Here is a 27,383-nt window from a genome sequence, read left to right as displayed (position 1 = left end):
TCAGTTTTTTTTTCTATAAAGTAACTGATAATAGTTAACTTCACTTAGCCATTGTATTTTCTGCTTTGCAGATTATCACTAAGCAACTACTCCAGGATGAACTCCAACTGCTCTGATGAATTTTTCCAGGCTATGAATCATGCTGAGCAAACATTCCGCAAGATGGAGAACTACCTTCAACATAAGCAGCTGTGTGATGTTCTCTTGATTGCAGGGAACCACAAGATTCCAGCCCATAGGTATGGAGAGTATATGAAACTCCATCCTACAATAAACAGCAGGCAATCTTACAGTGTGAAGAGGGGTATATATTTTAAAAAGCAAATAGTGTATAAAGCATATATAGTAAACACACATACTGTATCACACACCTTAAAATATGATTATACTGTACTCTCATCTTCATACACCCACATGTGTTGTTTTCTAAAAGGGAATGGGGAAAAAAACCCTTATATTTGATCAGTTCAAGTCTCTAATCCAACTAATGCGATAACAGGATAAGAACAAGAATAATTTGGAAGTGGAAAATTTGCCTTGGTTTGTTATGTGTTTAAAAGTTATTCAAATTAAGCATTTAGATTTCTTTTACAGTAGAATCCTGAAAAAGTAGAGTAGAAACAAAAATGTGCACATCAAAGTAAAGGTTCTGAGACCAGCATTCAGTTCCTTTCATTCCCTGGAGTAATATGTAAAGAGCTATAGAATTAATTTCCCTAATTCTTGAAATTTCCAGTTTACATGTCTCTTGAGAATAGGCATGCTTAATCAAAACAAATTTCTAACCTTTTATCTGTGAATGTTTATCTTTGTTCCCTTTTGATCCTAAAATTGACATAGACAGTACATGCAAATGATACATTCTGTAGTTGATACTAAAGTCAGAGACTTCCTAATGCATTAGAAATCAATGAATTAACACCATGTAAATCTGAATATCGATGTTCTTTTGAATCTTATACAAAAATATTTTACTGTGGTGTAAAAACATGATACCTGACACCCACACCATAATCCACTCAAAACAGAGAAAATGGACATCGAGGCAGATCACATAATAATAAAATTTATGATGTTTCACACCATAGAAATCATTGGCAGTTGCAAATGTTATTAAGGAATGTTGTCATAATACATACACATTTTTACGTACAATGCAATTTTAATATCTACACCAAATTTAAAGGCACTTGTTGAGAAGAAATATTGAAAACAAACTGTATCGACTACTACCACTGCTACTGACATAATAATAATAATAATAATAATAATAATAATAATAATAGATTTATTACCAAATTAGTTGATTTGTCATTCATAAACATCAGGTTTCAAAAAAGAGGGATTCATAATAATGATAATCCTTATATTTATAGAGCACCTTTCTGGATACTCCAATCAAAGCACTCTACAGGAAACGAGGACTCCTATATACCACTAATGTAAAGAACCCACCTGCAACTGTAGCCTACTGTATGTGTACCCTTATCACACATCAGTTATCAATAGGGAGGAGAACAGGGTTATGAAGCCAATTCATAGAGATTTTTTGAGTAATTCATAGGGATTATTAGGAGCCCATAATTGGTAAAGACCAGATGGGAAATTTGGTCAGAACACCAGAGTGAACATTCCTACACATTTCAAGATGTTCCCTGGGATTTTCAATGACCAGAGAGAGTCATGACTTTGATTTTATGTCTCATTCACTATACTCATTTTTTACAGTATAGTGTCCCCATCACTAGACTGGGGCATTAGGACCCACACAGACTGCAGGGTGTGTGCCCCCTCTTTAGTGGCAACCTTAGCTTTCCCGGGAGGTACAGATGCAGCCATTCAAAATGGGTAGGGTATTTCGCGGCATACCCCGGTGGGCGTGTCGCGGTATCACGCAGTATCACGCAGTATCACGCGGTTAATCGCGTCATTTGACGTCATGCCGGAAAGTATCCGGCATCACCTTGTAAAACCGCCAGGAGGAGCCAATAAAGCTTAACCTCTCATGTACAGCATTTGAGCTTTTAAATTTGAACTGTGTATTACAGCATGTTAATCATCAGTCAATAAAATGTTGGTATATTTTTTGAAAGCAAGATTGCTCAGTTGGACAAAAGTACACAACCTACCTTTATCAGAAATATTTATGCATCAAAGCCTTTACCGAAGATATTACTAATAGTATTAATAATGAATGACTTTGGACAAGCTGTATACTCAAAGTATAATTTCTTTAGCACATTTGTACAAGTACTTGGAATCTGTCCAAGCCCTACTTTGTCAGGCATTTTCTTTTACTCCAACGGGCATAAAAACTCCCTTGCTTTTAACAGGGCGTTTCATAATTTCTAACTACGAAAATGATTTAAAATGCGACACCTATCATTCAACTAGAGCTTAAAATATCACAAGGATCCTCAAGAGCACAGCAAAGAGTGTATTAAAAGACACTTGTATTTATCAACGCTTTCTTTTCTTATGGAACCACTTCAGAGGGGTGTTCCAGGAATCGGCACTTTAAAGAAAAAAATACACACCAGTATTCCATTTCTCCCTAAACATTGTAAGCTTCGAAGTCTTTAACTATCGTGATACCGGAGTCAACAAGCATACTTTTAGAATTTGATTAAAAGGGAATATAAAATGGAATCGCGTATCTCAAGAAATTAATAACGATATAATTATATTCATGTTGCAAAAGAACTGCAACGGACATAAAAACTCCCTTGCTTTTAACAGAGCGTTCCATAATTTCTAACTACGAAAATGCCAGGTGAAAGGATTTGTAAACATATTTTGTTAAAGCAAGTCAGTTTTTTCCGCAAATCATAAAATACATTTTTCCAAGAAAGTTTAGCATTTGTCACTAATGAAACCACTAGTAAAGACATAAATATAGAAATCTTAAGATTTGTTTTATTTAATGTTGGTAGCAGGATGAACTGTCAGAGTGTATATTTTGTAGCAGAGTTTCTGCAAGATGTTAACAGTGAAAAAGGTATTTAGAAATGAGTTATTTCAAGATGAAAAAGAAAACATACACGAAACATGGTTTCATTATGACCAGAATCGGTCTTGAGATATTGAAATCTAGAACTGTGCCATCCTACTCCTTAGTTAATACATTTTATTATTCATAAACAGTTAACATTGTTAGCAAAATATTTTGAATTATATTTAACCCTATTTTTTCTTTAGTTTTGTATTTAACTTATTATATGATAGTCAGACTTAATGTATATTTGAACAATGAAAATATATTTTTACAAGATTTTACATTAAGCACTTAAAATTAATATGGTTAATAATAGTAAACTGTAACATGCTGTAACAAGATCGGTTAAACTGCGAAGAAAATGCTTTCAGAGAAAATGTTTCAGGTGTGAAGAACATAGATCTCCAATGCAATTTCAACCAAACCTGTTCCCACACACCCTGCCCCCACTACCATTAGAATATACACAAACATTTTAGCGTTTCATTCTGAGCAGAAGACCCTCACACCTGAAGAGTGCTGGCTGTGACGAATTAAACCGGTTTTACAGGTTTCAATCACAGACCATGTGACATGGGAGTCAGGAGACTACAGTAACACACCGGATTTGATAACGCTATAAAAACGCTATAAAATAATGTGACTTGGCACAGAACAAGTTTACAGCGCAGTACAAAAATAAATGCTGACCATGACTTTAGAATCATAAATTGCCTTACACTCAATTTAAACACAAGCTGTCTTTAGCCCTCTAAGCTGGTTCATACAGAAATGTAGAGATCCAGGCTCAGAACACACAGCTTCATTAGCGAATACATATGCAGGACAACTAGAGAAGACGTTTTACAGAGGATGGATTTTTAGAGACATCCCATCATATTCACAACGTGAAATCTAGAAAATAATATTACGTAACCAAAATCCGCAATATGGAAACAGAACCTGTGTAATTGTTGATAGATGATGTACTCGTAACATTTTTTCAAGACGAACTACAACATTTGAAAAATGACTTGTATGTACTTGATATCTCTAATCAATCCACGGGTCCCAGCACAAAACGAAAGTAAAACGCATACCGTTTCGCGCTTCTTATTAGTTGCTCAAAAGTAATTTGACCGTATGAAATGCATAATATAAACCTAGAAACATATACGTGAGCAGTACTTAAGCACTGTAGTATCGGTGTTAAGACATACCTCTCAAATACTGTATATCAAGTTAAAAATATCTCAAGACCGATTCTGGTCATAATGAAACCATGTTTCGTGAATGTTTTCTTTTTCATCTTGAAATAACTCATTTCTAAATACCTTTTTCACTGTTAACATCTTGCAGCAACTCTGCTACAAAATATACACTCTGACAGTTCATCCTGCTACAGATGCAGCCATTCAAAGTGAGCGGTACAGACACGTACCGCAGGTAAGATGACACGCAATACCGCGGTGCGTGATCTCAAGACCGATTCTGGTCATAATGAAACCATGTTTCGTGTATGTTTTCTTTAAAGTACCGAGACCAGCCATATACTGTATGTTTATGTTCCAAAATTAATATCGTTTATGGCCTTCACACGCGTTACAGTATGCTCCTATTTTTTTATGCTCAGCTACTAAGATTTCCCTTCAGTGGTAAAATTAGATATGAATATTCAATACTTAAACGGGCACAGTTAAGACATTAAATATACATATACATACTGTATACAGTACAGTTTGCATACGGTAATATGTTTATGTTACGCGATTAAAAAATAAATAAATAAAAATGAAAAGTCCAGCACCAGCTGGATTCGAACACACAACCTGCCAGTTGGTAGTCACTCACCTAGACCAGTAGGCTACAAGACAACTCACGTGAACAGGCAGGCGAAACAGCCCTACACAGCCCTGCCGCAGTACACGGATATAATCATACCGTTATAAAATTCTTGAGATACGTGATTCCATATTATATTCCCTTTTAATCAAATTCTAAAAGTATGCTTCTTGACTCCGGTATCACGTTAGTTAAAGACTTCGAAGCTTACAATGTTTAGGGAGAAATTGAATACTGGTGTGTATTTTTTTCTTTAAAGTACCAAGACCAGCTATATACTGTATGTTTACGTTCCAAAATTAATATCGTTTATGGCCTTCACACGTGTTACAGTATGCTCCTATTCTTTTTATGCTCAGCTACTAAGATTTCCCTTCAGTGGTAAAATTCAATATCTACAACGGGCACAGTAAAGACGTTTACAGTAAGTCTTTCTACGACAGACCAACGGACCACGAGTGCCCCTGTCGGTCAACCAATCACGCACCGCGGTACCCCGTGTCATCTTACCTGCGGTACGTGTCTGTACCGCTCACTTTGAATGGCTGCATCTGTAACTTAACTATATGTGCAAATGTTTCATATGTCGCTGTTGTGAATGTCTGTGTATCTTATTTGCCTTACGTCCTGGTTATCTCGCTCGCCCTCCCCCCCTCTCTCCCTCAATTTAATTCAATTCAAGGTGTTTTATTAGCATGACAAATGGGTACAATCAGTGTTGGGTATTTACTTTGCTTTGAGATTCCACTTTTAAAGGTGATAATTACAATTTTAAATAAAATAAATTGATATCTTTGTCTTCTAAGTATTTTAATAAACTTTCAGCTTAGCTTTCTCCCCATTTAGATTTATTTTTCTTAACTAGTATACTTTAGATCTTTTTTTCTGAACTGGGGAAAATCTGATCATGTTTCTCTATAACATTAATAAAAAAAATATTTTACATATCACCTTTATGTGATATCACCTTAAGGATGCGCAAAGAAATTTAAAATAGTCTTCTTTAAGTGTGAGGGTAGGAGTGGATCGCAGCAGGCATAATCGGCAAATTAGGAAAACAAAGAACAGGACAGGCGAGACGTTTATCCAGAGAGCGAGTGATCAGAAAAAGGAACAGCTGTTACACCCAGGTTTTACGCTCTCTCTCTGCTGAATGAATGAAAGCATTTTATTAAAAACGTGTTTGCGTTTGTCTAGGTATTTACTTTGTAATCTGTGGTTTACATCTACTGTATTGCTTTGAGATGCCACTTTTAAAGGTGATATGTAAAATAAAGTTTTTTATTATTGTTATAGAGAAACATGATCAGATTTTCCCTGGTTCAGAAAAAAGACGATTAAAATCTGTAATCTTTCCACTTGTATGTCATCGGAAAATACAAGAAGTTTCTGCTGTGTGCTAAGACATCAACGAGTTCAACCCCCCTCTCTGCGGGAGTGCTGGCTGTGATGAATTAAACCGGTTTCACAGGTATTTTCAAAGTAGGAAGTACAGTACTTACTAGTTAAGAAAGCTAGGCTCCTCAATGAAATCGCTTTAACATGCTAATGCGTTAGTGTAACAGTCCGGGCGTCGCAAGCTTCTAATGTCAACTTGACTCGATTGGAAGACAATGAACATATTCTAGCCCTAAATGAATTAATAGCAAACATGGTTTACATAAAAGACATTTTTCCAAGAAAGTTTATAATTATACGATCTATAATTGAAATCTGAGCCTAAATATAAAGAAAAAGCATTTTCAGAGAGCAATCACGCTGTTTTTATGTAGAAAAAGCGATTAGGTTTATGAGCAATCTAATTACTTATTCGTTTAAAACGCTATATAAAATAAAGTTTATTTAAAGTTGAATGATAAGTGTTGCAGTTTAAATACATTTCGTAGTTGGCAATTATGAAACGCTCTGTTAAAAGCAAGGGAGTTTTTATGTCCGTTGCAGTTTTTTTTAAAATGAACTTGTTTGAATTGACTGAGCTCTGTGCTGTACCACACAATGTCTGTTTTTTTTTTTGACAAAACAAGGATCACCAGATAATGTGAATCGAAACCTGTTTTTCTAGCTTTTAAAGTCGTGCGATGTGTAAGCGGGAACACATCATTATATCTTTCTATATATAATATATATATTATTTCAGGAAGCTTTCTGGAGGTCTGGCTTTTTTTCTGGAAAACCATAACTCTGGTCTTGTCCAGATTGACTGTCAGCGCTCAGGTCTGACAGTGCTGCTCCAGAAAGCTTCCTGAAATTGTCGGATTATGAACGAATAAAAGCATCTTATTAAAAACACGTTTGCGTTTGTTTGGGAGCTATATTATGTATTTTTCATATGTAAGATATAATGATGTTTAGGGAGAAATGGAAGACTGATAATGGAATGGAATGGAATTAATGATAAGTGTCGCAGTTTAAATAATTTTCGTAGTTAGAAATTATGAAACGCTCTGTTAAAAGCAAGAGAGTTTTTATGTCCGTTGCAGTAAAAGAAGATGCCTGACAAAGTAGGGCTTGGACAGATTCCAAGTGCATTTTTGCAATTTACGTTGCATTGTCCAATGTGCTGCTGTAATACAGTTTAAAATACAGTAAGTCTAAACTGTATCAGCTGTATTTATGGGTTGCAATTTAGAAAAAATAAATAAAAATAAATAAATAAAAATAAATTTCACATTCCATAAGAATCAGCGCTTTTATATATCGCCTTTAAACACATATATTTAAACACGCGTTTACGATTTAAATCAAAACGCGATTCAAATCAATTTAATGTTTATTTTGTAACGCATAGGTGACTATTCATTGTTATTAAAAAGACTTAAATTCGATCATGTTGTGATATTTAGAAATATAAATTTGTTTGGTGCGAGTGAGGTTTTATTTAATCTCTGACCAAGGGAAACGTTTCATTTTTTCAAAGAAATGTTTGTTAAAAAAAAAAGTCATAGTTCCAGTGGGATTCAATCACAGACCATGTGACATGAGAGTCAGGAACCTAACCCACGGCGCCACCGGCGCGGTCACATGCAGAGTGCTGAAAAAGCACTACAGAAACATTATTGACAGACAATGTACAGCGTGTACTATTCTTGTGTTGCGGTACATGAATAGAATTATATCGTTATTAATTTCTTTAGATATGCGATTCCATATTATATTCCCTTTTAATCAAATTCTAAAAGTGTGCTTGTTGACTCCGGTATCACGTTAGTTAAAGACTTCGAAGCTTACAATGTTTAGGGAGAAATGGAATACTGGTGTGTATTTTTTTCTTTAAAGTACCGAGACCAGCCATATACTGTATGTTTATGTTCCAAAATTAATATCGTTTATGGCCTTCACACGCGTTACAGTATGCTCCTATTCTTTTTATGCTCAGCTACTAAGATTTCCCTTCAGTGGTAAAATTCCATATGAATATTCAATACTACAACGGGCACAGTAAAGACGTTTACAGTAAATCTTTCTACGACAGACCAACAGACCACGAGTGCCCCTGTCGGTCAACCAATCAGGTACCGTGGTACCGCGCATCATCTTGCGTCAAAATGCGTGACGCTGTAGCCAATTACCTCCGGTACGTGTCTGTACCGCGCACCATCTAGGTACTGGCCTCACACCTGCATAGCTTCAGTGGGTTGTATAGCTTCTGTGCTTCTATAACCAATTTTAGTTCAGGAAAATATAACACTTTATATATTAGGAATGATTTGACTCAAGGATTTTGTGAGCACGTAAAAAAAATGGATGCTTTTGCTTTTATTGCAGTACTGTACATTTGTGCAAAGTGTAGAGATCACAGATATTGTACTAGAACCCATCTTAAAAAGACCAGACCACACACCCTACACTTCTTCCCCACATCAACTCAGTTACTATACACAAAAAAACAAGACAAGCATAGACACAGTCTGCAAAATATGGAGAAAAGCAAAAAAAAAGCACAACATAGAAAAAACTGCCCAGCAACCAATTTTAATTGACTGTACAGTTGAAAAGCACAGTAAAATAGTTACAGTATAATTTTCAGACTATAGTTTTTATTCCCTTGTAAATTTACAGACTTGTTCTGAGTGCAGTGTCCGATTACTTTGCTGCCATGTTCACCAATGATGTTCGAGAAGCTAAACAAGAGGAGATTAAGATGGAAGGGGTGGATCCTGATGCTCTGAAATCTTTGGTTCATTACGCATACACTGGTGAGTGCTCATAAAATGCTCATTCCCTTTGTACAGTTAATCTAAGCAATATCATAAATCAACATTTTACCATTAATAAATGCTTGCTTTCTATAGCACTTCTCACCCAATTGATCCCAAAGGACTTTAGATATTGGAGGAAGCCTATCTGACCCATTACTAAAATGCAACTGGGTGGCACACAGCAGCCACCATGTGACCGCAGCCCCACTGCACAGTGAATTCACTCGAGAAGGGAGAGACCAGCTTGTGCAATCCAAAGCAGGACTGAAACAAGACACTTATTTAACACCCCTACACTTAGGAACAGTGATATTTTCTCTCTAATACCAAGCAGCCAGAACCTTAGTTAATTGTCTTATACCAGAGGTGGCATTTCCTAGAGCACTGTTACAATACTGTCAAATTGGTGCATTGGTTTGGAAATTCTGGTCCAAAGCTTAAAAGTGTTAGATCCATAAACAGTCATATATTTCACTAGTGGAGAAGAAGGACTGATTTATCCATATTGCTATTTAACAAATACAAGTAAGAGACTGAGGCTTAATGAAAAAACAGCCTCCTATGCCTCACAAATAATTTATTAGTTCTTGTAGCAAATATTATTTATTACTGGACAAATATTAATATTAATTTTAATATTATTAATTTTCTTTATTACAGCTGCATTTATTTTAAAATGTATTTTTACTTGAAGAATAAAAATTAAAATAATTGTTGTGTGCCCTATTAAATTTGTTGCATCTGATGTATGTTTAGCCCAGTATAAAAGGGTGCTATAAGGATACGGCACAATAAAGCAAGTCTAAACAATAATCACAATTTCTCGTGACAAAATACAATGAAATAAGATAAGATTAGATCAAATAAGATTAATGATGGCAGTTATACAAAGGCTATGGCAGATTAATACAAATTAATTGTCAGAGCCTGATGGCATTTTCCCAGTTGTACCTAAGAAAATCTTGGTATTGGATGGTATTCATACTTAGCTTACTGTATGTAATAGCAAGGATACATGAACTCTCACAAAGATGGGAGCTACAACTTCAGGAGAACTACAAATGTGAATGCAATCCATACAAAGGGAGAGAAAACTAAGTTTCTGTTACTGGTGAACCATTAGAAATAGTAGAGATGAACTACTGTAGAAGAAAGGGATTAGTTCCTTCATAAAAGATTAATCTGCAATGGAAATCCAAGGTAATGTATGCATATGTATGAGCTGGTTGAAAAACAAGAAATGGCAGATCATCTTAAATTTTCACAGATTGTGCCATTTTGTTCTTTTAATGCAGGTACTAAAATGCTTTGTACTGTACAAAGAACTATCAGTGCCAAAAACAGATCACTTAAATTACCAAAAGATGCTGGGATCTTACAATCTTTCTAAATGAATTTAGATGCTGTAACTCAGTGCAGGAACATGTGAAGTTGAGATAGGCCTGTTTTCGCCATTAAAGTTTCAGTACATCAGCGTGAATAGTATCCACACATTTTTATCATAAACAATTTTATTAATTCAAAATGTTTTACTTGTTTTATTCGCTCAAGTATAGTAAAAATCTATTTGAATGACATACTGTATTGATTTAGAGTGGGTTCCATTTTACATATAGTATCCATATCTTGGCTTTGACCTTTCTACAATAATAATTATATATTTTCTACCATGTCATTATTGCCATTATTTTCTATCATTTATTTTACTTTTTAAATAGCTTTGTATCCTGAGTAATAGAATCACTATAATGGTAAATGAATATGTATATTATAGATAAACTAATACTGTATGCATTTACTATACATTACACTCTATTACTGTATGTTCTGATATAGTATAGCTTTAGATGGCATATTTGCCTAAAACAGGTATGTCTTGTGGTGAACTTGCACATTTATCATTTAATTGAACAGAATTTCTACAGATGACAAGCACAGAAAATGATATTTTTTTCTTTGGTTTGAATATGTAGGTGTTCTGGAGCTAAAAGAAGAGACAATTGAATGTCTCCTGGCTGCTGCCTGCCTTCTTCAACTTTCTCAAGTGATTGAAGTGTGCTGCAACTTTCTCATGAAACAACTACACCCCTCCAACTGTTTAGGAATCCGGTCATTTGCTGATGCACAAGGGTGCATGGACCTCCTAAATGTTGCTCACAGTTACACAATGGTAAGAGGAGCAGTAACAGTAGTAATAACATTATCAGTAAGGGTTTAGTAGCACCAATACTAATGTTTTATTATAATTGTTCCTGTTTCTGGAATTGGTAATACACACCTTAAAATATACGATGAAAATCAAAGAATTTCACATCCTACATGAGCTATGCAAAGAGAGAACCATGGCTGCTCCATCTCCCTTTCCCCTGTTCTCTCTTCTCTTAATTCCATTCACTCGACTCTCTCCATCCACCCTCTTTTTTCTGCCCGATTCTGGTCAAAAGTCCATCCCACCATGCCTACTGTCCAGCCTACGTTTGTTTCGTCTCTTCCATTTTCCCAGTGCTCCTTTTTACTGTCCTTGAAGGTGCCTCTCCCCCTGGTAGCTGATATGCAGTCTGCACTCACTCCATCTTCAAAATCTGTGTCTATCTTTTGGGGATCTTTCTGGGGGGTTGTGACAGGTTTGACCTTTGGAAAATGCTATCATTTCGTCAGCCAGGTTAAAAGCAAAGTATTAAGTATGCTATCTCTTTATATGCATACTGTAAGTTATTTTCATTTTACTACTGAACTACTGAAATTGTGGTATTAACAGAAAATTGGGAGGAGGTCAAATTCTAATGTCACACTTTCATACTGTATATATAAATATATACAGTATATAAATACTACCTGGCTGCCCACAACTCTGTGTTCATCTTTTCTAGCACCCCTCCTTCCATCCCAGCTTCTCTGTTGCAGCATCCTCCCTGGTTCAGTCCTTTTAAATGAGGAGGGTTGTGGAAGTGTTTATCTATGCCAAAGTATTAAGTATACTATTCCTTTATATCCTTTGGCTCATTTAATTGTTATTAGAATTTCACTGAATTACAAACTTGATATGAATGTTATATCAGCCTCATACTACAGTACGTCTCTATGAAGTGTTATAGTGGATATATAAGACTTCACATAAAATGTGTCTGAAAATAGTAAATACAAAAACTATAAGAGATGGAAAAAAATGATTTTCTACTTCATATTGCAGTTTATGAGGGATTCTCCTCCACATTTTCAAGAAAACAACCAGACTGGGAAAGTTCTAAGATAACTTTTCTGAGACATGACCATGCATAATGGCGGTTCTTTCACCTCTACAGATGACGTCATACTGCCTGGCTATAAAGAGATACAACACTGTTTATGTAGTTTTGAATCAATGCTTGCACAGTTAATTCCTGATTGTTTGTATGGAAACCAAAACTTCCAGTAGCTTTTATGAGGTCATAGTTTAAGTTACTCATCATAATCACAATTCATAGGTCAACTTAGAAAATAATGCTAAATGTGTTTTTACTTCTCTACAGTTAATAACAACATGCTCATCTTTTTGTCTTTTCAATTCTGTGCAGTTTAAAAAAAAATAATGTAAAACTAAAAAATTAATTTGATTAAAGATTATATTTTATATTGTAAGTGCAAAAAAACACGGTGAATGTGGAGCACACTGACTCAACATTTAAACTTAAGATCAAATTTTTTATCCAGATACATTCTCTGGCTCAATAGATTGTCCTAAACTCAGAGGCAAAAAACACTTTTTTTGAAAAAAAGAAGAGGTCACATGTCTATCTTTGTTATATATAGACAGAACAGAAAGGAAATAGTGGAAATGGTTTCAGACTAAAAGCAAGTGCAAATTCAAAAGATGACACAGTAGAAATGAGGACAAACGCTGTAAGGCTCACTGTTATCTCTTAAAGAACATCTGGACAGACTGTTTACATTGGATAACAGTGGTCCTCCAGAGTGCAAAGGTTGATCCAATCACAGGACGCACGCAGGAGAACCTCCTGTTCAATGATTTCAATCTTGCACACAGAGGCTTAAAGATTTCCTGTCCCATTATTGGCTGTATTTACTTTAAACATGCTATTTTGAAACCCTTCTATTTTTTTCTTTAGAAACAAAGCTATTGTGGCATCCTGTTCCTCTTTCTTCAGGAATGGATAGTTGTTTTTTCGACAAATAGCAAATCTTGCTATTTGTAATTAACAATATTAGTCTTAAAAAGCAAGATTAGTATGATGAAATTACATCTGGAGTAACATAAATGAATTTAATTCACACTATTTGTCTAGGATTTAGAACATATAATATTCTTTATATGAATCTTTAATATAAATCTTTATATATTGTATAGAAGACTAAATAAAACAAATATAATGAAATCAGTTACAGATTCTCAATGAATATGAGAAGTTTTAAAAAAGTCTTAAAGAATAATTTAATGCAATTAATGTTTTTAGAAATTTAATTTAACATGCAATATAAATAATGCTGTTACAAGAGCACACAGCAAGCCTTTAAGTACCAAACCTTACATTCTTAGTTCTGTCCTTGTTTGCTCTGTTCTCAGGAAAAAAAAATTATATGTTTTTCCAAATGGAAATGAAAGTCTGAAAATTAGAATTATGACTCTTTGGGTCAGGCTACAATGTTTATTCTTAAGGCCAGTAAGGGAGATACTTGGTTTGGTCAAATATCCACAATTTATATTCAAGCCTTTCTATGCATTTTTCCATCTGTACCATTCCATTTTCCTTTTTGGTAATTTGTTTGATTGTAGCTTTCTCATTTCTATGCATTCTCTTTGCTATCACTAATTTTAGATATGACACTAGCGAGATTGCTGCAAATAAATGGACTTTTTTGTTTTTGAAAAAGACTTTTCATTTCAATATATAAATCCATGAATCCATTTGATGCAGAAAGTTGATACTGTGGTAGTTCATTCTAAACTGAAAAAATACTTTTCAATTCATACACTGTTAAACTCAGTTTTATAATGTGTTTTATTATCCTTATTATTTTGCACTCCACCTTTAATATGTTTAGAAAACATAACCAGTGAAAAAATAGGCAAATGGACAAACTTCAATTAACTACTCTTAACAAAATGCTAAATTGTCTTAATTAATACATAATGATGTTGTACAATACTGGGTTTTTTGGGATTACATACTGCTTAAGTGAAAGTCGAATAGATCAATACATGGAAGCTAATTCATTAAAATGTTCCTTGGTGAGATCATGATAGATTTCTTATAGGCACAGTAATTTGGTACAGGCTGAAGTGATCAATAACTTCTGTGCATTTCTTAGTTGTAGGGTAGTGTGTTCCAACATTTAATCTTGAATGCATTACATGCATCACAGAGATCTATCCTCTAAATAAATCAGGGAACAAGCTTGTGTGAAGGGAACAAGGTAAAGTCTCCCTGTCAAGTTAATTTCAATGCCATTTGTAATTGTGTTCACAGAAAAGCAATTCTTAAAAGTAAATGATGTGTCTTCGAATGTGAACATTATGATGTTAACATTATTATGATTCCTTAAATAGGTGACAGCTTAATTTTAATATAGAAACTGGACATAATTTAACAAGATGTTTTAGATGTTTATATATTTTACTGGGTTGCATAGTAGTGTGGTTAGCAATGGTGCCTTATACTGTAGTGTTCAAGTTATTGTTTTGATTATGGTCTCAAGCATCTGTTTTAGAGGACTTTTCATGTTCTTCACAAGTTTTTGTGGGGTTTTGCCCAGTGTTATTGCTTTCAGATGTTTGATTTTGTCCCTTTTCTCAAACATGGCCCATTTAATTGTATTCAAATATCCTAAATTGTCCCTTTTCTATGAGGATACAAGATACTGCATAGGTGTGTTGAGGTATCAGATTCTACTTGCTTGTTTTGATATTTTCAAGATCTAAGAATGCTAGGATCCTAAGAATGACAGTGAACAAAATATTTGTACATGTTTGCATGTATTGCACTTGCAAAATATGAACAGATGTATATTAACTGTTTTTCGATAAGGATAAGCATACTCTGAATGGAGAAGAGCTTTTATTTACTGGGTTTCTCTACATTAAAACAGTGCTGTAAAGGAAAGGGCTGTCTTCCTTAGGGAAGGTGATACCTGCTTTATATATAAACCATCCTAGTATCAGGACTGTTGAAATGCTATGCCCTAAAATCATTAAGGATTTGCAGTCAAACACCACACATGAAGAGAATGCAAGTGATTCATGTTTGTCTATTTATATGTAATATATTTATTTTTTAAGAATGGTGTATATTCCCTTGTAAAGTTGACCTGTTTGACAGTTTAACTATCTACAGTATTCAATAACAATAAAAGGTCTACAGTAGTTCAGTGTTTCAATTGCCTTCTAACCTGAATATTAATAGTATTCAGGCTGGAGTATTTAAATTATTTTTATAGCTAATTGAATACATTTGTCAAACAAATGTCTTAATTAGTGTTTATTTCCCCTTTTCCATGCTTTGTATACTAGGAACACTTTCTAGAGGTTATACAAAACCAGGAGTTCCTCCTGCTACCAAGTGCTGAAATTGTGAAGCTCCTGGCCAGTGATGACATTAATGTACCAGATGAAGAAACAATATTCCAAGCTCTAATGATGTGGGTAAGACATGATGTACAAAGCCGACAGCAGGACCTTGGACTTCTGCTGTCTTACATCCGGCTACCACTTCTCCCTCCACAGGTATAAACCATATTTAATCAAGCTCCTCTTAATCCAAGGATCCATAAAATAAAATATTTTACATTAAGGGGGTTATGAGAATAGAGAAATACATAAATGGACAGAATTAATCAATAATTAAAATAAATAATCATAATTCCCATATTGTAAAGACTTTGCCACAAATATACAGGAGTGGTTGGTACAGATGCAGTCATCTTTAATGCATGAGGTGTCAGTCAGTCTACTGTAGTAGGTCAGCGCTACCCGGAACAGCACTACATTATACTATTTTTTAATAATTTAAGTTTCCCGAAAGCATCATAGCGCTAAGAACATCGTAAACTCGCTCTTAAGATAGATCGTTAATTTACGAGTGTTTCCCAAAACCTATCGTGACTAAAGTAGAACGTTAAATCCTTCGTAATCTACGTGCTCCCAGACCCACTCGTTAATTACTAAGTGCTTCTTAAACTGGCTACCTCTTGCGCCAACCTTAATGACAGAGATCGCCAGACAGAGCACATTCAATTCACGTCATGGGAATTCTCTGGAAATATAGAATACTAAGTTTATATTAAGGATTTTGATATTTTGTTGTACTATGTAAGAGGAAATTCGAAAAAATAACATTTATTTCTACAGTAATGAATTTATTAGTCATCTTGGGTAAATTTCATATTCATAAGTCAAATGTTTTAATAATACTCCCTCTTTTAGTACTTTTGGGGTGGGGTTTAAATTGTATTTAAATTCCATAAAGAACGTGGAACATGTAACATGTATTACAATGTAGCGCCACACAGGGCTGGCTCAGAACAGCACCTGGGGACTACCGGACCATATAGTGGGACGGAGTCTGGGATACAGTCTCTTCCCTTCGTGTGTGTATGTTAGTGTAGGTGCAGCGCTGTAACCCCTGTCCCTGTGTGTGTACCTTTCCCGATTCGAGTTAATAAATGTGTTGTTCAGCCCCATTCCCTGAGTCCCATGCCTGCTCCATTCCATACCGAAACCCGCGGTCGATACAATATTTAAAGTTTGAATACCGTTTTATGTTAAAAAATAACAACATTTTTTTCTCATGAAACACTGTGATTCTTAACATTGGCAGCGCATGGCAAATATGGCTTTAAATAAATCAAAGACGTCGTGCAGGACGCATACAGTGTCCACGCAGTTAAACTTGATTTTCTTTGACGGTCATTTATTTTCTTTTCTCTTAGAAACAATAAGGTTCCCATTTTGTGCCTATCTATACGCTTTCGCTTAAATTGTTGTTAAATTAGGATGTCATGTTTGCTTCATATTCCTTTTCACAACTTTATTTCATCCCACTGAAGGACCAAAACCGACACCATATAATGAAAGTATTGTCAATCGATTGTTTTTCAATCGACTTGTGATGCTTTTTGCTAAGCGACTGCAGGGGAGGGGTTAACAAAGAAGTAATTTATACTCGCTCGTTAAATGATCGATTAAGAGGGGTTTTGGGAAACCCACGAAAAAGTAGCTCATACGTTACGTACGTACATCGTAAAGTTGCTCGTTAGTCTCTAAGATTCATCGTTTTCGGGAAACTCACCCCTGTACAGTAAAATATAACATATAACATTAAATGTTTATTAACCCATTAGTGCTTTCCTCTGCTAATCATAATGTATGCATAATCTAATACAGAAAAATAATTTCATTAAATATAATTACACATATAATTACAATTACACACAGCTCCAACAACATACAGCTTCTGTATACTTAATGTCAAAATATGGTGGAACATTAACAAAATTATTGTTTTTTGAATTACAGTTTGTATACAGAATTATTAGAAATGGTAAAAATATAAAACAGATAAATTTAAGATTTCAAATTTTGAAAATATATCACACATTGTGACTTTAAAGACATATTGTTTTTAAAAGCAAATCAATACACAAAAACAAAAACAAAAAAGACTTAAATATGTTTTGAATAGTGATTTGAATGACTTTGTCAGCAGGGAAGTACTCTCTCCTCCAATATCATGAATATTCCTTTGACTCATTTTTATTTTAGGTTTGTTTTTTAGCTAAATAGAAATTATGATTAGATGTTTAATCATATTTAATTGCTTAAAAATCTATTAAATATGAAAATACAATCACAAAAAAACACTTTGGTACTTATACAAGTTTCCTTTTTTAATTTAATTTTCAATTGAATTTCAATTTAAGCCAATTAGATAATATTCCTGTTTTTTGTGTAACAGAAACAAAATAGCTGTAATTAAAATCCTATGTATTTTAGATGTGTTAACCTTGTTAACTTCATATCAACTATGGTAATTTTAAACGTATATGAGAGTAAGATAGTTAACAACAGTAATAATTTATTTCAAATTAATATAATTAAATTCTAAAATGTTTAAAACACTTTTGAGGAAAAAAATAGATTAAGGAAATTATTCCAAATTAGTTGATAAGAGAAAGAACAGATAATTCCAAAATAACAAGGTTTTTCAAATTTTTCAAACTTATTGGGAATCTGCCAACAAAAACTACTTCTCCCAGAAATCCAAGGTTCTGCTTCCTTGGGTCCTGCAAGTCATGCAAATCCTTGGTATTTTATAATTACTTACTGTACATAACATGTTTGTTCAAGTGTATGTTGTTTATTGTTTTTAATTTGAATATTGCAAGTTGTAATAGGAAACGAGCATGTAAAATGTTTCCAAAAATAACAACAGCAAGTGTTCATGGAAAAAGTAAATTTTTATTTTCAGCTATCACTACCAGCTGTATAAATATACTTATACCCTTAAATATACCCTTAATGATATTCAGAAACATTATTAAACTTCTGTTATCTTTTTCAGCTGACAACATTTCCCTTTGGTTACTTCAGTTATTAATATTAGTATTCTATTTTAAATGGATTTAAAGAAGTTGTACAACATTAAATTAAGCTACTATTTCACTAGCACCTAATGCACCACAAGTGACACTTATCAATCGTCTTTGAGCAGTGAAAAACTGAATTCACCATGTGGAATAATACTGCGGTACAGCAGTGATTATTTTCCTCTGTTCTACACAATCATTAACACTATCGAAGCAGCAGAATGTTGCTCATGACAGGCATAAATTTAAAAGCATTAGCAATAACTGTTTATTGATCATAAACCCCAGGTACCAGATGGATATTTTACAATCCAACTCTCTTTCAACTGCCACTCCAGCCCAAAGCTTTTTGACACTTTCAGCTTTTAGACGTCCTCAGCTGGATCTTGCTTTATTTACCAGTTCCTCTCAATCTTCTTCTTTTTTCTTGGATGACTTTCTCACTTTGATGTTCTCCACACTTAAACTTTATCAACCTTAATAGAATTTTCAGATTCCTCAGAATTCATCCAGCACAGAGAATACTTTGACATTTTTCCTCCTTTGGGTCTCTAGGGATCATCCTCGTTTTTAACTTTTTTGTGCCACCTTGTCACAAGCATTGGCTGCATTTGCGTCTACTTAAAGTACAATATGCACATCATACTTTGGGGCCCATTGTCTCTTATCTTCTTGACTTCTTGCTTCATCTTTGCATCTCTGCTATCCTGGACATAAACTGCACCTTCATTGAATGCTGTGGCTCATACCGAGCAGTGGATTGGCATCACTATCTATAAAGACCACCCTCTGTCTTCCAAAAACCTCCAAACTTTCACCTGCCATGCATTGTCCAAAGACTTTTACAGTATCTTTACTGAGGAAAATAATGAGGCCAGCTAATTCATTGTATTACGTGTAGATTCCCCTCCCTTTTCAGAAATTCAGGACCTCTGATGCCATTACTACATCTTTTCAGAAGTCATATTCCAGCATTTCTTTCTTTTTATACTGTGCCATCTTCTTGTATCACTTTTCCAAAACATCACACTTTGAACTTGCCACTCATTCATTACTTCTAATCAGTCTCCAGAAACAGTCATTTCAATCATCTCTATTTCTACTACCAGTTAAACTCATCTTGGACAGCCAACCATTCTGACACAATGAGTTGCCACAGCTTCCTACAGAAAATCCTGAATATCGTAACCAAGCCGACTTCAGTACTGAATGCTTGCCAGCCAACCCTTAGATTGGTGCTGTGTTCTTCATCTAGAAATCGTATTTGCCATGCTTGAACCCTTAGAAGCTCCTCAGATGTTATGGAGGACGTTTGTCAAATCTGAACTAAATTAACTCTTAGCATGCTCACCATGTCCTGTATTTAAGGATTCTACTTTGGTGTCACAGGGTTCTCATATGTTCCCCTTCTTCATCCTTAAATAGGAAACAGAAAAATATCTCAGACTTTATTTAATATAAGGTCTTGACACATGGTGTAATAGAATTGTTCATGAGTCCATGACACACTTTTGAAATATCATTAAAAGATGCTTAGCTTTATCAACAGGTTCAGAGCATTTAGTCTGTGAATGACACTTTCATCTAAGAGTTGTATAATACAGTTATTCACTGTTCATGATATTTGTATCTTCTTTATGTTTGTATCTTCCTTATGTCTAATGCCCTGAGTCTACTGGTTATGAAACTATCCTTTCTAAACATTGCATTCTGTTTTCAGCACTTAATTTATAGTTTACTGAAGAATCACAGCCTGATTATAGCACTTGTATTTTAAGAAATAATGGTACCATGTATGGGACATTCACAAATAAATATAACTATCTATATCCAAGAGCAATCAATATGAAGTTTTATTTAAATATACCAAAACTATTGGTAGTTTCTTAAAGAAGCCTGAGAAGTATTGGAGTAGAAATTGCACAGATTGAAAAAAATCACAAATTGGAGTGTGACCTACGTCAAAAGTACATATAGATGAAGTTAATGTTCAATGTTAGTAGATGAACTGTATAGTCTTATTATTACTTTTCAACTTAGCTTCTAGCTGACTTGGAAAACAATAAGATGTTTGCTGATGATCTGGAGTGCCAGAAGCTGCTTATGGAGGCTATGAAATACCACCTGTTACCTGAACGGAGACCAATGCTACAAAGTCCAAGGACGAAGCCTCGGAAGTCCACAGTAGGAGCACTATATGCAGTGGGGGGCATGGATGCCACTAAAGGTAAATGCAGCTTGAAGAAACTTAAACAAACTGTGCAGATCGCAGTGTACACAATTTTATTATTAGATTACCTACTCTGTGGTAGTTACAAGTAGTTGATTTATATACATTGTTTCATAATATAGCTTGAATGAAACGGATAACTGCAAATGGAGTAAAGCAATGTATTACAGAGTTAAGCAAAGGAGTATTAGAACCAATAGAATATATTTTCTTTTAATAATATTATGTATTAATTTGCAACCTGGCAAATACACAGTGCTTCAAAGTGTGAAAATACACAGCTTACAAAGTTATGTCAGTGTAATAAAAAATCAGAAATCAAAAAAGGGTGTTTTACAAAAAGAAAAAAACAGAACTCAATATAAAGATTTGCACCCAAACCTTATTGAAAGCATATGATTAGAGTATGGGATTGTTAAAGTGTGGAATTGGTTCTTGTGATCCAAGTTGTACCTGAGCACTTAGAAAATATTGATTGTCATACCCACATCAATCTTTACTTATATATCTGTTATATATAAGTGTCTGTTGGATTCAATTTTTTATGTAACCATGCTGTTCAAAGTCCTCTGTAAATATTTTTCATAGGAAGAAAACCTCACAGAGATACTCTTACTAGTCCTATTTCTAAATATCATCCAGATGACCTAATCAGTTTCAGGCAAAATAATTTTCACTTCCATAGTCACACATCCACTTAAGATATTCTGTGTGTATCACACACTGTGAGCAGAGCAAGAGTACATGACATAAATGAAACATGAGGCATTATAGTCCTGGAAAAAAGTTCCGGAGAGGGCTAAAATTATAACATGACACTTGCCAAGCAATTAAAAATGAGAAAACTTCCTGCTGGTGACATTCCAACTCAATGTTTTAAAAAAGAGCTATTCCCTGGCCCACAAAATGATAATGAAGTCTGTTTTCAAAGAAAGAAATTTAAAAGATGACAAGGATTCTTAATTTTTCTGCTTGAGCTTTTTACAGGCAGAGAAAAAACATGACCAGGAGGCTCAACAGATTAGATCTTTTGGGAAATTTCTTATTCTCAGCATTGAATACCATTTCTTAAGAACTCAATGTTTTGGTTAGTTTAAACTAAGCTTATGCTATATAATTTTCTTAAAATCTCATTTCTTTATTAAACTTTGAAAATGAATGTGAATTCCTAAATTGTGATATATTTTTGTCATTTTTCAGGAAATCATTATTCCATAGAAAGCTTAGCATAGCATGTACAGTATATTATTATGATGGAACAAGTAATAGGTTTATTCCATGCTGAAAAAAAAGGAAGAAATAAAACACAACGTTTCGGCTATGGAGCCTTTTTCAGGTGTGAGAGAGACAAGGCAGTAGGCAAAGGTAATGTAGCGGGAGAACAAAGGCTGGGAGGGAGGAGGAGTGAGAGGCGGGAGCAGGGGACAGAAAGAGAGGCCAATCAAGAGGTGTGAAGTCCGAATAGGTGTAGAAAAGTGTGAAATGAAACTACCAATGAATGGAGAAAATTTAAAAGAAGAGTAGTCTGTCGTTAAGAGAAGGGGGAATGTGTGATCCTATCTGCAGGATAAAGTTTGGTTTTCGATAGTCTTTCTGATGTATGAGTATGGAAAACCGTCTTTGAGAACACAGACTGAGAGATTAGAGTGGTCGTGGCCGTCAGAGGTGAAATGAGAAACAATGGGCTTGGAGAGATCTTTAATCTTCACAGCCCTGACATGTTCCCTGAAGCAGTCTCTGAGTCTCCTTCCTGTTTCTCCAATGTAGATGGCTGGGCATTTACTGCAAGAGATACAGTAAATAAGGTTGCTGGAGGTACAAGATGCCTCAGGTGCTTCTTCAGACTCACACCTGAAGAAGGTTCCACGGCCGAAATGTTGTGTTTTCTTTCTTCCCTTTTTTTAGCATGGAATAAACCTATTACTTGTTCCTTTGCAGCCTACGCATGCTGACGCAGCTACCCACCTGAACTACTATATTATTATGATGATGTTAATCAATCATCATCATCATTATTATTATTTACCGACACTACCCATATTTTGTTAATTATCTTGACACTTTGTTCTAGCCTTCTATAACCATCTGGGAGAGAAAGCGTGTTACACCCACATGCTCAATTGCACAGCCATTCATCATTTGACATGTTGCAAGCTCACTGTGTCTGACAGGAGAAGTAGCACTACCTGGAGGAGTGGCCTTTTTCTCACTGAAAACAAACTGCAGGAACTGCTGTTTGCTAGAAAACAGAGAGTCCTTGTTGACTAATGCCATGCTTGAACACTCAAACCACCAAGTATAATCTGCAATTCAAGCCAGCAATTTTACTGCTTGAGCCACTTAGGAGCCATGACAATTTTCATTCATTTTAAAATTAATTGAATTATTGAAAAATACAATAATAGTCTTTATACATGTTGTGGGAAAATAAGACCTCTCTGAAATGAAAATCATGTAACTGGAAAAAAAAATACTATATAACCCACTGCAAAGTTTGACTTGCTCTCCTTGTTTTGTTTTGTAGGTGCTACAACAATTGAAAAATATGACCTACGTACCAACACTTGGATCCAAGTTGGTACCATGAATGGAAGGCGGCTGCAGTTTGGGGTGTCAGTAATTGATAATAAGCTCTATGTTGTTGGTGGCAGAGATGGATTAAAGACATCTAACATGGTGGAGTGTTACAACCCAATAACAAAAGTATGGACCACAATGCCACCAATGTCAACTCACAGACATGGATTAGGTAGGATGAAGACACTCCTTATTAGTTCTTAATATAGACACCAAAAGTTGCTATTAACCACCGTGATGTGAAGTACTGTACATTAATTATATCTTTTTTGCAAAATTACTTTTTTCTTAGTTCCATAATTTGTTTGAAAAGGATTCTAAGACTTTGGGTTTTGCCTCACATATAAATTTGAGCTATATAAAATGAAATAATGGTGACGGTGATAATGTACAGATCAGATCAAATCTGATTCCCAGCAGAGATGTATAGCAATGGAAAGCTTACTGGCAGAAACTAGTATGTGATGTTTCCTGAAAATTCAGTGGTAGAACAAATGATTCTCTTTAATTACACCTTCTACTTTCTTAAGCCCTTACAGAGTACATTGTTCCTTTAATACTAATTTATTTCTTACTGGAGAAGAAAATGTAATGTGTTTTGGAAATTGTTTTTATTGCCTTCCTTTTAAAATTTATGCTGCTCAGGATAACCTTTGTTTCCTGTTTAAAGAAAATGCACATATTAAAATAACATTGAGGTGATTTAGAAAGTGCATTACTTTTGAAAACACTAAATTTTAATTGCAATATTTGGATAGATTAAACAAATATTACTTTGGCATTTTTATTTGCTCAATTGAAAAGCATCTGTAATTGCAAAAATGACAATATAGTGGGAATTTACTGAGAATTGGAATATAGTTTTCAGATATCACAGCTATGTATTCTCTATAGAAACAGTATATGCCATACAGTGCCACTTCATTTATCAGCTCTCATTATTAATCATCATTAATCTGCATGAGAATTTCAGAACCGCTCGCTGAAAATAGAGTCAACTTGGAGAATCTGGTCAGAAGACTAGGATGTATGATTGGGAATGATTATTGCATGATTAGGAATGAGGCACTATACAGTATGTTTGTGCTAGACAGGTAAGCTTTTTTATTGTTATATTCGTTGGGGTACATTAGATGTCAAAGGGTTTTTGAAAGCATGCTATCTTGCACAAAGCTCATAAATATGGCCTCTTTGATGATCAGAGAAGGGAGAATCCATAGTGTCAAATGTGTGTTACAAACATAGTTTTGTAAGAATCAAGGGGACCACACAGTCTGCCATTAAGTATTCCAGTTGCCTCCTCCTCTTTTTTATTGTTAATCATGTGACTTGTCTGTTTTATAACAAAATACACATATTCATTAAATCTTCACATACAACTGGCAAAACTTTGTACACATACAGTATTGTAATTGTAGGTCAGTAAACAAAGTATCCAATTTTCTACTTAGTAAATAAGAAAATCATTGTATAATTACAGTACAATATATTACATTTGGAGTGTATATAGGGTATAGTACATGTTGAATTTAGAACTTTGGATTTCATTCTAATTAGTTTAAACTTGAGCACTGAAATGTTTGTTAACACTGAAATCAGATTTACTGACCATTGACAAAGACAGAAGTAACTCATTCTATATGTATTGTGGTGTCGCCGGGGGAAAACAGGTGTAAAAGAGATACCACACCGATCTTCTTTGTCCTTCGTCCCTATGTTTCCCAAGTCTGTTCCGTAGTCCGTTGCCAGTATCCTTAAACGATCCAAATTTCCGAGCCCGTATGTCCAGACTAATCCGCACCGTATCCAAGTCGTAATCCATAAATCTTTGTCATATACCGTAACCAATGGTCCATTATTCTTTAATTCCTACCAGCACAATCCTAAACCTCTCCTTCCTCCAAAATGCTTTCACCTTATCGGCTTCCGCACTGGCTCACTGTTTCTGGGGCATTTATATTCTGTTTCCTGACGCAGCTCATCTGTGTCTCATAGTTTCGCCGCATAGATCTTTTCCAACAGCAGGTCAGCTGGTTATCCTTGGCAGCCATCTTGCCTAGGTCTATATCCAGTATATCCAGTGTTTCGTTACGGAAACACCGGTTATAACTTACCCTTCCCCTGGTCCTCTTACATTCCCTCCCCCTGAGATCAGCCCTGTCCTCGGGCGGTCTAGAAAAAAATAAACAGTGCATTCGGGAGAGGGCGTCTACATTCCCTTGTTTCCTTCCGGGTCTATATACCGTTTGGAATTGAAACCTTTGAAGACTAAGTCCCCATCGTGTAATTCTATCATTTTTATCCATATTTTGTAACATCCAGGTTAATGGCGCATGATCTGTGTACAATATAAACCGTCTTCCTAATAAATAATACCTCAAACAGTCCAGGGCCCATTTTATTGCTAGACATTCTTTCTCTATGGTAGAATAGTGTTTTTCAGCAGGATTTAACTTGCGACTAATATATAGAATAGGATGCTCCAGTCCATCAATTTCTTGCGAGAGTATGGCTCCAATTCCAGTGTCAGAAGCATCAGTTTGTACCATGAAAGGTTTATTGAAGTCCGGTACCTGTATGACGGGTTGAGAAGAGAGAGAAGTCTTGAAAGGCCCTCTCTTCCAAGTCGGTCCATTTTATTTTTTCCAGAGAATTCGTCTTTGTTAAATCGTGCAAAGGTGCGGCAATGGAGGCAAACCCTGGAATGAAACGTCGATAATAACTTGCAAGTCCCAAAAATGTTCGGATTTGCTTCTTTGTAGCAGGTTTGGACCAGCTTTTAATTAACCGCACCTTCTGCTCTTGGGGCATGATCAATCCTCTCCCGATCGTATAACCAAGATAATTGGCTTCCCGAGCCCCCAGACAACATTTATTTGGGTTGGCTGTTAATCCTGCTGCTCGCAAAGCTCCAGTCACTGCTTCCAGGTGTTGTAGATGTTTTTCCCATGTCGTGCTATGGATCACAACGTCATCCAAGTAGGCAGCTGCAAAATCACGATATGGGATATGGCCTCAGTATTCAGTCCATTAATCTTTGGAATGTTGCGGGAGCGCCATGCAAACCGAAGGGTAGGACTCTATACTGATATAGCCCCTCAGGTGTGGCAAAAGTGGTCTTCGGCCAGTGGCACCTGCCAATATCCCTTTGTAAGGTCAAGGGTACTGATGTATCGGGCGTTGCCTAATCGCTCAATTAGTCCATCAATACGAGGCATGGGGTATGCATCGAACAGCGAGATCTCATTTAACCATTTGAAATTGTTACAAAATCGAATAGTTCCATCTGGCTTGGGGATCAGAACTATCGGGCTCGCCCACTCGCTATGGGATTCTTCTATTAATCCCATTTCTAGCATCTTTTCCACATCTTCTTAAATCAATTTCCTTTTAGCTTCAGGTACTCGATACGGGGGTAGACTTACCTTCTTCCCTGGTTCCGTGGTAATCTTATGTCGTATAAGATGGGTCCAACCAGGTGTCTGGGAAAAAACATCTTTGTTTTGGGACAGGAATTCTTGTAGTTCCTGTTTCTGAGCTGGAGCCAGGTCTCCCATGTCTACAGCTCCCGTTTTTTCTTCCAAAGGGTCAGGGGAGAAGTGGGAGAACAGAACTTCGGTCCCATGCCATTTCTTCAATAAATTGATGTGGTAGATTTGATGCTGCCGTCTTCTGTCATGTTGCTTGACCTTATAGTTGACCGGTCCCACCTTTTCCACCACCTCATAAGGACCCTGCCAGGAGGCCAAGAATTTACATTCTGGGGTCGGAACTAATACCAGTACTTTATCGCCAGGTTTAAATTCTCTCGCAATAGCTCCCCTATTATAAACTTGTTTTTGTTGAGCCTGTGCTTTCTCCAGGTTTTCTTTCACAATAGGAACAATAACGTTTATTCGTTCTCTCATTTGTTCCACATGTTCGATGATGGTCTGTAAAGGTGAGGGTTGTGCCTGTGGCACTTCTCATACCGCGAACATGA

At 35.4% G+C, this 27,383-nt stretch overlaps 1 protein-coding gene across 1 annotated transcript in view; it reads left to right on the top strand.

Annotated features, from left to right (window-relative positions):
- LOC148653672 (kelch-like protein 4) overlaps positions 1-27,383 on the top strand; it is a 110,226-nt gene that overhangs the window by 50,553 nt on the left and 32,290 nt on the right. The window contains exons 2-7 of the mRNA XM_088648938.1: positions 72-239; positions 8,876-9,012; positions 10,989-11,185; positions 15,521-15,733; positions 20,635-20,821; positions 23,349-23,573. Coding sequence (XP_088505064.1) covers positions 72-239; positions 8,876-9,012; positions 10,989-11,185; positions 15,521-15,733; positions 20,635-20,821; positions 23,349-23,573 — 1,127 coding nt within the window. The remainder of the gene's footprint in view (positions 1-71; positions 240-8,875; positions 9,013-10,988; positions 11,186-15,520; positions 15,734-20,634; positions 20,822-23,348; positions 23,574-27,383) is intronic.

Source organism: Lepisosteus platostomus, chromosome 10 (assembly GCF_059453375.1).
Source record: "Lepisosteus platostomus isolate fLepPlt1 chromosome 10, fLepPlt1.hap1, whole genome shotgun sequence".
NCBI lineage: Eukaryota > Metazoa > Chordata > Actinopteri > Semionotiformes > Lepisosteidae > Lepisosteus > Lepisosteus platostomus.
Note: the sequence above shows the minus strand (reverse complement) of the source record. Positions and strands in the feature narration are given on the sequence as shown.